The sequence below is a fragment of the Haliotis rufescens genome, unplaced genomic scaffold (assembly GCF_023055435.1).
Source record: "Haliotis rufescens isolate VD_foot unplaced genomic scaffold, xgHalRufe1.0.p SCAF_9, whole genome shotgun sequence".
Classification (NCBI taxonomy): domain Eukaryota; kingdom Metazoa; phylum Mollusca; class Gastropoda; order Lepetellida; family Haliotidae; genus Haliotis; species Haliotis rufescens.
In genome coordinates, this window is record NW_025964383.1 from 43,200,580 (window position 1) to 43,215,542 (window position 14,963).

The window sequence follows — 14,963 nt, forward strand, 5'->3', positions numbered from 1 at the left end:
ATATCAGTTTCATACATAGTACTTTCGCTGTCTCATGACAGCTCTTCAGTGTAACTGACAATGACATATAATGACGTCATACTTATGATGACGTCATAAATTACAACTGTGACGTCACAATGTATTTACACACTCCAGCGACGACACCAAGTAATTTAACAATTGTAGGGAGACTTTTGAATTAAATATACAGTATTTGTAAAGTAACAGTGCAACATTTACGATTGAAATGACAAATCTATTAATACATTCTAGAGTTCAACTTTGGTTTCATCAATTGGATAAACATTTGTTCTTTTTCCAGTCTCAGCTGCTTGTTACTTGTATACAATTTATAAAACGGAAAAATAGTAAATTTCCCGTTTCCGCAATCATCAATGTGTTTGCTGACACCTAAGCATCGAACATTAGGGTCTCTAATCTGCTGTTTGTGTACAGTGACTCTATCTTTTAATTCCATGCCGGTTTCACCGATGTAGTTTTCGCCGCATCCCGAACATCTCATAACATACACCACATCTTTGCTGCGGCAGTTCATGTCGGCTTTCACATTGAAACCCTTGCCATTTGCAAAAAGGAAAGTAGTACCTTCACTTATGATGTTACACGTGCCGCATCTTGGTGTGTTACATCTACTTACACATGGTACACTCTCTGTACAAGAATATTTGGATGGACAAAGAATCTGCTTGAGATTTTTTGGTTGCCTGGTACTTTTTATAATTTTAAATTTATTCAGTCCTTGTTTCATTTTATCGCTTTGCTGTAAAATTGGGAGGTTGTCCCTTATGACTGGCATGATATCACAATTATTAGGATTGAAGGTGGACACAAACGGTATAATTTGATCGCCCACAGATTTTTCATTAGGTTTCAGGAGAGTATGTCTTGGAATTTTTAAAGACTTTTCTATTGCGTCATTTATGACGCGAAGCGGATATCCTAGCTTCCTGAGATACCCCATTAATTCTTTCAATCTTAAATCTCTTTTATCCGTTTCCGACACGATGGTACATACTCTCCGCGCAAGTGAATAAGGAATGTTAGTTCGTGTATGCCTGGGGTGACATGAACCGAATTGTAGGTATTGATGGGTGTCCGTTGGTTTGTAGTAGATATCAGTTTTCAATTTAGTATCTTCCTTAACTACAAGGACGTCCAGAAATGGAATTTTGCTCTCGCTAGACTCCATAGTAAAACTGATGGAAGGATGGAGCTTATTAATAATATCCAGAAAAATGTCTAAATTTTCACGGGTTGAGAGCCAAACTAAAAAGCAGTCGTCCAAGAATCGCTTCCAAGTTTCGCGCACATGTTTGGCAATGGATTCTGACATGGAATCGTGTACCTTCCTGTAAAGAATATCCTCTATGTAACCCATCACAAGTGTAGCGTATGTTGGGGCGACTTTCGTTCCCATGGCCGTTCCCTTTCTTTGATGATAGAATTTTCCGTTGAAACAGAAGGTATTATTTTCTAAGACTAATCTTAAAGATTCCATAATGAAACTTTCCGAAAATTCAGTGTCGATAGCCTCAGGATGTTTTCTCAGCCAAAACTGAACTGCTTCCAATCCCAGATCATGGGGTATGTTGGTAAATAAACTCTTCACATCAAAGGTGGCTAGAGTCGCATCAATAGGTACGGCATCGGGCAGCTGGGAAAGAAAGTCTACATCGTCTCTTACAAAACTCGGTACATGCTTTGTTAATGGTTTTAAAATGATATCGACGAGATTACTTAGGCGCTGAGTCGGGCTGTTCGGTCCTCCGACAATCGGCCTGAATGTCAAATCAGGACAGCTGGTAATTTCGATATACTCCGCATTCTGTTCGGCAATAGCATTATTTATCAATTTACTTTTATGGATCTTGGGTAGTCCATAGAAATTAGCCGTCTGCGGGTCACTGTTTATTAAGTAGTCTTTTTCTTTAGGGTGTAGATCTCCAGAGAAGTCATCACTATGTTTTTTAATCTTCTTAATTACAGCTTTTTCAGTATTATCTGTTTCAATGTAAAATTCCTTGTCTTGCAATAATTCATACATATTTGATTCATAATATTCCGAGTCCATTATTACGACTGCGCCGCCTTTATCTGCTTCCTTAATAACAATCGATTTGTCATTTTTAAGATCCTCCACAGCTTTACGTTCTTCCAGTGATAAGTTTGGATGGCACTTCCTGATGTTCCGTAGAGGATATTTCTCCAGGTTGTTTAAGTAGTCATCAAGGTATTTATCCCTGTTCTTTTTTGGATTGAACATGCTTTTGTTCCTTAATAATGGTCTATTTGTGATCGAATTTTTATCGGAAACGGATATATCATCCTCTTGATCATCGCATTCAAAATATTCCATGAGTCTCAGTCTTCTACTGAATGCATGAATGTCCACTTTAAGCTCTTCGTGATTCTGTGACGGAGTTGGCGTGAACTTTAGACCCCGTTTTAGTAAAGTTATTTCAGCTGTAGTGAGTTGTCTTTTAGAAATGTTAATTATTTTCGGGTCAACGCGTTGTTTTTCTTCTGCAGCAGTCACATTTCTTTGAATCTGTGCCTTTTTTGGTGGCTGTACCCTAAAAAATATCTGTTGTATTCCTCGCGTTGTGCATTATTTGGTCTGCTGTAATCACCATGCTGTATATTATTGACTCTTCCTTGTTCTGTGCCACGTCCTCTTCCGCGTCCTGTACCACGCAGGAAACGTTTTTCCTGGTTCCCATGATAGTATGTGCGATTTGATTTAAAGTGGTTCAAATATTCTGCATGTTTTGGTCTCGTCGACATCGCGGCCTCGTTCCGTCTTGCGCTCTGACCTCGCTTCAATCGAGTAGAGTGGTTTGAAGTAGCTTGCTGGTTAGTTTTCACAACACTAGCATAACTTCGGGTGGCCCGATTAGACGGATGGGTGCTTGGTGTTGTGCAATTAGAGTTTGACGGCTTAGTTTTACACTTTCTCTCCTTCACACACACTTGGTCCTTGCAGTACTTCTCTGCATACGAGTTAAACCATACTTCTTTCCCACTCCATATTTCAACAGACTTCATTTCTGCTTTACATATATCTTCCTTCCATAGTTTATTAAGAAAATCTTTAACTTCCGTTGAAGGTATATCATGAAAAGCTAACGCCATATGATCATCCTTGGTTTGAACTGTACTTTCATATCTTGTCAGTCTCTTCTCTAAAAGAGCGATTTCCGTTTGAAATCTTCTAACTGCCAAGTCTTTACGAATGTCAGTTTCTTCTTTGGGTTCTCCCTGAATTTTAGTAATCCAGAATTTACGTGGAAGGATTGGATGTTCATTATTTAACCAGTCTTTGTATATTTCAATCTTCCTTCTAGTGCTGTACGCATTGTAGAATGCAATCTTTCTATCACTCAGATTGCGCTGCCATTCAGAATACATGCGATTTTTCGTCAGGTAAGCTTCATGTTCAACAGACATGGAATTGATCGACGTGTCATTACTCTTAGCATTAAGAGAGGTAATGGTTTCGGTTAAAGTTTCACATACCTGTATTAACCGTCCCTGTCCTTCTGTGAATACGTTGTTTCCTTTCTCGCTTTCCCGAATTTTTGCACTAATATTTCCAATTCCTTCCTTGCTGTTCTTCAGCTCCGTTAAGATATCCTGCAATGTATTGTTGGTGGTATCCAGTCTTTCAACAATATCTCCTAGTCTCCCTTTAATGTCGTCCATCTCAACGGGATTCATGGTTGGTTTGGAACGACAATCTCTTTTGGACATGTTGGACTATATACACCGTATTTATATACAAAAATGAGGTAAATGTTCACTCGGTGTACATGTAATATATAATAAAATAATAAAGTCCACGTTAGTCCATCATCTTCTTTATATCAGTTTCATACATAGTACTTTCGCTGTCTCATGACAGCTCTTCAGTGTAACTGACAATGACATATAATGACGTCATACTTATGATGACGTCATAAATTACAACTGTGACGTCACAATGTATTTACACACTCCAGCGACGACACCAAGTAATTTAACAATTGTAGGGAGACTTTTGAATTAAATATACAGTATTTGTAAAGTAACAGTGCAACATTTACGATTGAAATGACAAATCTATTAATACATTCTAGAGTTCAACTTTGGTTTCATCAATTGGATAAACATTTGTTCTTTTTCCAGTCTCAGCTGCTTGTTACTTGTATGCGGCGAAAACTACATCGGTGAAACCGGCATGGAATTAAAAGATAGAGTCACTGTACACAAACAGCAGATTAGAGACCCTAATGTTCGATGCTTAGGTGTCAGCAAACACATTGATGATTGCGGAAACGGGAAATTTACTATTTTTCCGTTTTATAAATTGTATACAAGTAACAAGCAGCTGAGACTGGAAAAAGAACAAATGTTTATCCAATTGATGAAACCAAAGTTGAACTCTAGAATGTATTAATAGATTTGTCATTTCAATCGTAAATGTTGCACTGTTACTTTACAAATACTGTATATTTAATTCAAAAGTCTCCCTACAATTGTTAAATTACTTGGTGTCGTCGCTGGAGTGTGTAAATACATTGTGACGTCACAGTTGTAATTTATGACGTCATCATAAGTATGACGTCATTATATGTCATTGTCAGTTACACTGAAGAGCTGTCATGAGACAGCGAAAGTACTATGTATGAAACTGATATAAAGAAGATGATGGACTAACGTGGACTTTATTATTTTATTATATATATATATATATATATGCCTGTATAAAGCCATTTTGTATATTCTTACAAGAGCACTATGTGCAAGGTCAGCACATAGTCGTCGTGATGTTTGCCTTTGTGACAATTTAATGAAATAATATCATGAATATTTATATATTGCGCCAGATCTACACCATAACACATGCTGAAATAGCGACACTATTTACCCAGGGGATCGGTGTGGACCCGATGTTCATTCTCAGCTCCCCTGGGAGTATACAATCCAAGCTGCCTGTGAGGTGCTAAAAGGTTAACAGTCACATTATGATTTCATCCTACTGGGTACCCATTCTCTGCTGGGTAAACTGAGGCATATTTCGAACAAAGTCACTTGCCTAAGGTGACACCACATGCAACATGTCTTTCAGTATGGCGCAGGACTGAAGCGCTAGAAACACTGGACATCGACTTGGAGGCAATTGTAAATACTGCCCCATATGCTCCAGTGACCAGGGTGTCATTAAACAAGATCCGGGGTAGAATAGGTCTTCAGCAACCCATGCTTGTCGTAAGAGGCGACGAACGGGATCGGACGGCCAGGCTCGCTGATTTGGTTGATGCATGTCATCGTATCCCAATTGCCTGGACCGATGCTCATGATATTAATCACTTGATTGTCTGGTCCAGACTCGATTATTTACAGACGGCCGTCATATAGCTGGAGTGCGGCGTTAAACAACACACCAACCAACCCTCCTTTCTTTAGACATCGGAGGCGGTCTTTGTGGTCGAGAGGAAAACCTGCAGGAACTGGATTGTCTGGTCCAGACTCGATTATGTACGAACCGCCGTCATACAGCTGAGTGCGGCGTTAAACAACAAACAAACAAACAAACAAACAAACAAACATTAAACAAGAATAAAGTAATAATGAGAACGTGGTGATAGGTTCACAGGTTTACTGCTGTCAGCTAATTGTATCGATAGACGAGAATATGAAGGATCAAAAATCCAATTTACACTGACAGTGATGACTGATTAATTAAATAAGAGAAAACACACAAGCGGATAAGCTAAACGACTGTAAAACAGTAATGAAATGAGGGTAGGTAGAACAAACATTTGGACAAGATGTTGACAAGATACATACACAGCCAGTTAAGTCGACTGCGATCAATTAACACCTGAGTTAATTAACTCACACCCTAACAAGTGCATAACCCAGGCTGGGTGAAATAGTGGGATATAAACACAAAGGGCCTATCACTACAATAAGTCCCGTGGACAATAAAATAGTTGGTTATCGCCTGAATATCAAACTAGTCCAATAGACTAAAGACACTGTCACTTTGACTGGACAAGGAACTTTTCAAAAATATAAGGTACTTGACCTAAGCTATCAACGGATAAGTAGAAAAACGGATTATGAAAAGCCCTAGCTAATAAGTTTAGCTTAGAACAAGCAGAGTAAGTTACTACGAGATTAACACTGCCCCGTAATTACTTACGAACGAAACTTGAGTTTCGAATGACCACCCAGTAGCATAACGACCCAGTGATTGGTAACACAAGCATCGATCCACACAACTGGGATACGATGACATACATCAACCAAGTCAGCGAGCCTGACCACCCGATCTCTGTTAGTCGCCCCTTACGACAAGCATCGTCGCCTTTTACGGCAAGCATGGGTTGTTGAAGACCTATTCTACCCCGGATCTTCACGGGTCAGGGCTTTTATGACGCCCGTGAGTTATATGGTCATTTCATGACACGACTAAAAGAAGACATGCGTCACAAGTACAAGGCTGTATATGCAGACACCATGTAGTGTTGACGGTAAACTGATCCCAGAAGTTCAACGTTCTGGAAATATTAGAATCGACAGATGTCTCACATCCAGAAATTCATTCGCTACCCTGAACATGTCTTCGTGCTGGTACGCCTTCTTCTTCCGGTATTTGTGGAGTCGATGATGACGTCACTTCCTGTTTATTCTTACCCGATGACAACACAGCAAAGACGATGATTATAACTGTCGATAAAAGATGGCCACCAGCTGAAACAAGGAAGGATGCACCCCGCATCACCAGCACTGTAGATCTGTATATAAAACTGAACATAGGCTCTCCCAAGACAACGCTGACGATTCCAATAACAGAGAAACTCGCCATGAGAGACCCCTGTCGATCTGGAGGCGTCATCTGTGACAACACTGACCGGATAATCCCCCCTACTGAAACCGAAAGAGATCCAACGATGGCAACGCCGTACATCATCCAGTTGGTGTAGGAGAACGCCTGCAGGACGTTGGACGCTATAGTGACGACACAGCTCCACACAGCGATGACTGGATCACTGACGCAGCTCTGGAGCAGCCTGGCTAAGGGGATGGAGAGCACTTGATTGAACATTGTGCTAGCCATGCTGTAGTATCCAATCATCTCTGAGCTCCAACATAGGGGGTAGTTTAGCTGCCACAGACTTCCAATGTCCCCAGTACTGCCACTGAGGGTAAAAATGGAATAAGAGGTAATGCCCAACCAGAACAATGCCTTCCTTCTCTTTGAACCTTCTGAGACGAAGGGCGACACGACATGCTTTAACCCTGTCAGAAAATTCACACATGATGCTCCTTTTCGTTTAACATTGTCAGACAAAATGCACATAATCGTCACCATGACAACCACAGTCATCAACGCAGATGCCAAGGACGGGTAAAAGAATCCTGTATTCTGGATGAAGACTCCTGTCACTGATGAAATGGACGCATCGGTAACTGCAATTGTGACATCCACTGCTATCATCCCCAACGTACGGACCCCTTTAGCTGGTGTATTGTCCGACACACACGCGTAGCAGGCTATTTTAAATAGAGATAACCCGCCGGTCATTCCTTCCAGTATCTCACCAACATAGTAAAACTTGAGATCCAAGTTCCAGAATATTATGGATGTAAGGATCATATTTTTGCAGAAATAGCCGATCGTTGGCACCATAAACAGAACCCTTCTCCCTACATAATCCGAGAAGGAGCCAAGCAATAGATTGACAACCAACTCGCATCCAGTTTTCGATAACGAGAACTGCATCTGCATGGCGTTTGTTACCTGCTGTGCCTTCTCCTGCAGTTTGAAGCCTTCTGTGGAACTGTTCTGGAAGCAGGTGACGTTGTGCTTCTCTGGTTCCGTACCGTTTGGGTACACCTCTTCCTTGACCCTCACATACAGGTACTGGGTGACCACCGGGGAATGCAGATGCTGGGCCAGAGTCCACAGACAGGTCACGATATTCACAAATAGGAGTGTCCCGTACCTGGTTTTGTCTGGAGCCTTGGGGGCGGAGTCAGCCTTTGTAGGTGACGTGGCTGGCGGTTCCTTGTTTAAGAGGGGCTGTTTTTCCATGGCTTTGTTCACAGTTTATAACGTTGTGATAGTGTATTCGGACAGATATGTTGTTATCTAAGTGTGTCACTTGCAAGGTAACAGTCCATCAATGTTATCAAATGTTATTTACATTAGTCAGATAATGACGAGAAATAACTGGCTTGTATGTCAGTAAGTGTTTGGAGTGAGTGAGTGAGTAGGTGAGTGTGTAGATGGATACGTGTGTCAGTGAGTGATCCTCATTGGAATCTGTACATGTGTTCATGTAAGTAGTTATAAAAAAAAACAAAAAAAAAACATAATCATTTTTTTTTGTTTTACACGTATTTGTTGTACTTGATTTTTCTCGTGCTTCTTATATTTCAACATTTTGAGAAAGAAAAATCAGATTTGATGCTATCTTCTGATACGTTCCGAACATACATTGCAGAGAAACAAATTGTTTTTCTTTTCATTATACACAAATAAAGCAACTCACAGCACGAGAAACGATTTCCGGGTACGACGACAAATTAGTGACTACCTTGTGATTACTTTGCGGGATTTTAAGAGTTTCGATATCATAGTGTACATGCCAATTCAGCTCATGGAGCCGTACGGTGGTCTAGTGGTTAAAGCGTCGACTCGTCACGCCGAAGATCCGGGTTTGATTCCCCATATGGGTACAACGTGCAAAACCAATTCCCAGTATCCCCCGCCATGATATTGCTGGATTTTTGCCAAAAGCGGCGTAAAACCATACTCACTCACTCACTGAAAAGACTAGTTCTAACCTGGATCTCGACGGGGGCATGCAATGTGATGAAGCTTGTTTTATAACATGTCACATATGCACACTTTTCACTTCGAATGTACACATACATACAGTTGAATGTACTGATGCATGCTTAGTGAAAGGTTTGTGTCCTGACAGGCTTAAGATAATTATTGTAGCCATTCTTCACGTTAGGTATTGACCGCCTTCTTTGGGTACTCAACATGTTTTTACTCCCATGGGTCAAGTAAGTTTTAAACAAATAAAAAGAAAAAAACACAATTAAGCTTAAATGCAGTTTCGGTGGATATCTGTGCATTATTCACTGCAATAAATCCTCCGAGCAGAGTTGTGTCCCTTAGCCGTACCATGATCCGCTGATCGCGGTTGACAATCCCAAATTTACCCCTAGCTCCTTGTCTTCACAAACATGGAACAACTTGCGCCACTTTGACCTCTCATCTAAATCTAGCTGTCCTCGATTAGCCTAGGTATTATATCCCCATCGTACTCTCATAAACTAGCTTGCTATCATAGCACTGAAATACTTTTAAGTTGGCTTTTACCCCATTATCTCTCTAATTAAATATATATACCATAGCCTTCATCATGGGATTGGCCAACAACACAGGATGGATGAACGTGCATTATTCACTGCAGTAGACTTGGTGACTGCTACATCGATTCAGTAAACAAAGGCATGTAAGTAAACCCAGGTACGCAAGCTGAAAAGATTACCACCATGACTCACTATCATATACAGGAATATCAGTCCGGCTATCTGTCAAGTTGGTTGGTTGTTTTGTTGTCTTACGCCGCACTCAGCAATATTCCAGCTATATGACGGCGGTCTGTAAATAATCGAGTCTGGACCAGACAATCTAGTGATTGATATCATGAGCATCGATCCACGCAATTGGGATCGATGACATGTTTTAACCAAGTCAGCGAGCCTGACCACCCGATCCCGTTAGTCGCCTCTTACGACAAGCAAAGTCGCCTTTTACGGCAAGTATGGGTTGCTGAAGACCTATTCTACCCCGGATCTTCACGGGTCCTATCTGTCAAGGCCACTGTACACAAGGTAGTGTGTCAGACATTGATATGACACAATGACCTTGTGATAGGATTTGAATAGTTTATGATTTTGAGGGGCATCAGTGAGTGAGTGAGTGAGTGAGTGAGTGAGTTGAGGTATATGCTTCTTTTACCAACGTTCGAGCCACATCACAGCAGGTGACGCCACATCTTCCCAAGGCAAGAGTGTCCACCAGCCAATATCAAGGTCCAGTTTTCACCATTGCCTTTTTCAAGCCTACTCGTCCGTGTTACAATATGGGGACTATCGCAATCAGGGAACGTTTCACAAAATCAACATCCTTGTTCCGGGATGTGGTCGCTGCCATGGCCACATGGTCATATCGTAACATCACGTAAATGGAGGACGCAAGGATGGACATGTGGTGTAAGGCGCCCAATTCTACGAACAGAGTTGCGTCCCTTAGCCGAACAATGATCCGCTCAGCTTGGATTTGAATCATAAAAATGCCATGAGCTCATTGTTTTCACAAAAGCGGTACTATATACGTTACTGCGGTCAGTCCACACATATTAAGCTAGCTATCCTCGATTTCTAGTTCTCATAAACTAGCTTGTGTAACACTATTCAGTATGGCAGAGGCTGTGTGGACAGGTGGGCTTATTGTGACCATCGAAGGAAAACAGTTACTGATCCATGTTAATATTCAAGAAGACACCCTCTGTGCGTTCTGGTATTTAATGACTAGCAGTTATAACGGTTGATTGAGCTGGAGGCTTGTTGTGACACTCTGAGAACTTGATGGCCAATTATGCTGTGACAGAGTCTCAGCTAATCAGCTGAGAAAACCCCTACATATACAGCATCGTCAGTACAGACGGCAGAGAGGCAGAGAAGGGCGCTGTACACTGACCAGGACCAGACCGACAGAGCAGTCCAGAAGAACGGCATAACAACACGAGCTAACGGCCAGCATCTAACAACCAAGTCAACGCTCAGAAGGCCAGCATACTGGGACAAGCTCTAGTCAAACCTGGTCACGCCCGAAACAGCCCATAGCCTCTCTCACAGTCTCTGCCACGCCCTTGTGAAGTGTTCGTATTACTAGCGTATGCAATTAGTCCATGTTATTATTAAAAACCTGTTGAAACTGAAGACTGAGTTTGTCCGTTGTGCTACATAGAGCACGAGAGGGTTCTTCTTTGGTGCCGTGACCCGGATCCCTGTCAAAACAAAGAAACAGCCTGGGACAAGTGAAGATTGACGCTCAGACCAACTTGGAGAGAACATGTTTCCTCTGGGTTTACTCTTCCTCCTGGGGCTAGCACAGGGTTCGATTATGTATGAAAACATTGTATTTCAAAAACTGAATGATATTACCACGACTAGGTCTAAATGGCTAGTAACCTTCGTTATTGATTTAGACCCATATAATCAGTTTATTGGGAAGTGTAGGTATAATATTGAGCAAGTCGCAATGATGGTTAGACAGTTCTTAAGCCGCTACCACTCCGATAAATCAACAGGCATCTTAAGCATGTACATCAAATTAGACGAAGAAATAACAAGATTGAATACAACTTTAAATAGCCTAGCAGACAATTTTTTAGAATATGGTAGGTTGCGCACACGACCCAAGCGTTCGCTATTGCCGTTTATCGGTAGTGCCTTGAGTTTCTTATTTGGCACTGTGTCTGACGCTGACCTAAGTTCGATTAAACAAAATGTACGAAGGCTTGCAGAGAATCAAGCAGGTATGGCGCATGTCATTCAAGAAGGGCTCTCTATTATTAATGCTACAAGATTTCAAGTATCAGAGAATCGACATGCCATTAATGAAGTCATTGACGATCTGGATATAGTGGGACAAGAAATTGCTAATGTTTCCACTACATTGAGCAATCAAATAGCAAAGTTAGAATGGGCAACAAAGACCTATTTGCAAGTGGAATTAGTAATCGAAAATATTCGAAGCATGGTACAAACCTTTTTGTCCTATTTAGAACACCTCCAGCTGCAAATGAATATGTTGGCTTTGGGTCATCTGTCACCCAGCACCATAACACCAAGCCAGTTGTTGGCTCTATTAAAGGACATAGAAACTCACCTCCCTATTAGATTCCGGTTAGCAAGTAATCCGGTAGACAATTTATGGGGTTTCTATAAGACTTTACTTTGTACCACCGTCCTATTTGATGATAAAATATTAGTAATCACGACGATTCCACTTTTGGATGTTAATGGTGAATACGGAATATACCAGGCTCATAATTTGCCGGTACCTCTAGTCATGAATCATATAAATACAGGATCAAACACCATAAATAATATGGTAGCAAAATATCGGTTAGAAACCGAGGTAATCGCTGTCAATGCACAACGTACGAAATATGCATTGCTGAAACCCTCAGAAGTTCAGATATGTACAAAACCCCTTACGGGCTATTGCCATATCCAGAGCCCGATCTACCCAATCAATCTTAGCCAACTATGTGTAATTGCTCTGTTTATGAAAGATGAGACAAAGGTCCGACGGACATGTCACACCGAAGTCCAACCAAATGCTATATTGCCTAGGGCAGAATACCTTACTGCGGGACGCTGGGTATTGACAACCAATAAAAGGTTGGATCTTGCAGTGGTATGTGATACGGATAACAAGTTTTCATATACCATAATGGTCTTACCTCCGTTGGCAATAGTTAAACTGAACGCATCATGTTCAGCATCTAATGATCATTTGACTTTACTTCCTTATTATCATAATGAAAGCCAGTACGAGTTGGAAGATAATTTTCTGAAGTTAGTCCATACCCCGAATGTTTCAAACATGTTGCTTTGGAAACCTTTCATGAAAACTGCTATAAAACTGAACTTGACTAAGTTACCTGATAAACTCAAGAGTATCGAGAATATCCCCATGAATCATCTTATAGATCAGCTTAATGATTTACAGGCCATGGTACCAGATGAGGAGACCTCAGATTGGAAATATTTCTTGGGAATAACCTTAACTGTAGTGGGAATTCTGGTGGGGATTTTCTTGTATGTAAGATTTATTAGACCCTGGCTAGCCAAGCGAGAAGTGATTATTAGACCTTGGCTACAACCGAGTTTGAGATGGCGCCAGTTGACACTGGGAGCGCAGGTCGCGCCTACAGAGGAAACCTACCCTCTGCGCCACTCTTGACACAAAGGGACTCCGATCCAGCAGAAGTTCGACCAACTCCCGCCATACGGAGCATCTACCCGACGCTGGATGCGGGTACCCGAGGGCATCGTGAGTTCGACTAACGCACGTTGACAGGAGTGCGGACAGCAGAGAACTACATGAAGTGTTGTCGTCGCATATGGTCAGAGCACCATACTACAGCACTTTACAAGTTGACTGTGGAAAAGAAAAGAAATATACACAACGCAGGAAAGACGATCTAACATTGTGCCGGTGTTTTGCACTTCAGTTCTTTGTGTGCAAAGATAAACTGTATCCTGTTTTCAGCACATGTTGTATCTTGTGAACTTATATAAATATGTATACGTATTAACTATATGCTAATGAAATGGACAACGGATTGTTGTGGATTGTATATATATTTTGATGTATTCATGTATCTATGGATGGTCATATTTTCAGAAATTTTAGGCTGAAAATTTCTCAATAAGAAAAGGGCGAATGTAACACTATTCAGTATGGCAGAGGCTGTGTGGACAGGTGGGCTTATTGTGACCATCGAAGGAAAACAGTTACTGATCCATGTTAATATTCAAGAAGACACCCTCTGTGCGTTCTGGTATTTAATGACCCCCCTAAAAGATTTGAGGGTCACTAATGGCTCATTTGCGACTAGCAGTTATAACGGTTGATTGAGCTGGAGGCTTGTTGTGACACTCTGAGAACTTGATGGCCAATTATGCTGTGACAGAGTCTCAGCTAATCAGCTGAGAAAACCCCTATATATACAGCATCGTCAGTACAGACGGCAGAGAGGCAGAGAAGGGCGCTGTACACTGACCAGGACCAGACCGACAGAGCAGTCCAGAAGAACGGCATAACAACACGAGCTAACGGCCAGCATCTAACAACCAAGTCAACGCTCAGAAGGCCAGCATACTAGGACAAGCTCTAGTCAAACCTGGTCACGCCCGAAACAGCCCATAGCCTCTCTCACAGTCTCTGCCACGCCCTTGTGAAGTGTTCGTATTACTAGCGTATGCAATTAGTCCATGTTATTATTAAAAACCTGTTGAAACTGAAGACTGAGTTTGTCCGTTGTGCTACACTTGCTCTCAGGTCACTGAAATATTGCTTGCAAGGATTTACGTCACCCTAAAAACAACGTAAATGAACGCTACTTTGATTGAAAGGTCACGTGACCTATGAGAAATAGGCTGATCTCGAAATAAGAAAATATTGCAAATATCTATTGATGATAGAAGTTACAAAGGTCATGCAAAACTCCCTTAAAACAAACATTATACACAGCTGACAATACTACAATATGAGACTGGGTTATCCCGAAACAAATAATGCATGAATTTTGGTTATTTTGCTTTGCTGTAGTTGAAGATGTCGAAATCCCCCCAAAGCAACATGGTCTTGTCCGACATGCCAATGGTCCTGTTAGTGGTGTGCAGGCTAGCATCTGTGGGCAGGGGAAATGAGGTTTAACGTCGCGTCCAGGATTATTGCACTTATACTTATATAGCGACGTGAATGCATGCATGTATGTGTGTGTGTGTGTGTGTGTGTGTGTGTGTGTGTATCTGAGTGTGCATGCATGTGGTGTGTGTGTGTGTGTGTGTGTGTATGTGTCTGAGTGTGTGTGTGTCTATGTGTGTGAGTGTCTCTGTGTGTGTGTGTGTGTCTGTGTGTGTGTGTCTCTCTGTGTGTGTGTCTGTGTGTGTGTGTGTGTCTGTGTCTGAGTGTGCATGCTTGTGGTGTGTGTGTATGTATGTGTGTCTGAGTGTGTGTGTGTCTGTGTGTGTGTGTGTCTCTGTGTGTGTCTGTCTGTGTGTGTGTGTGTCTGTGTGTGTGTGTGTGTCTCTCTCTCTCTGTATGTGTGTGTCTGTGTGTGTGTGTCTGAGTGTGCATGCATGTGGTG

General features: G+C 41.6%; 1 protein-coding gene across 1 annotated transcript; it reads right to left on the minus strand.

The window, feature by feature from the left end:
* Positions 1-5,591: 5,591 nt before the first annotated feature.
* On the minus strand, positions 5,592-8,125 carry LOC124122527 (proton-coupled folate transporter-like). Its single transcript, XM_046485573.2, has one exon. It carries the CDS (start codon positions 8,084-8,086, stop codon positions 6,590-6,592), a length of 1,497 nt encoding a protein of 498 aa, XP_046341529.2. The 5' UTR covers positions 8,087-8,125; the 3' UTR covers positions 5,592-6,589.
* Between the last annotated feature and the right edge of the window lie 6,838 nt (positions 8,126-14,963).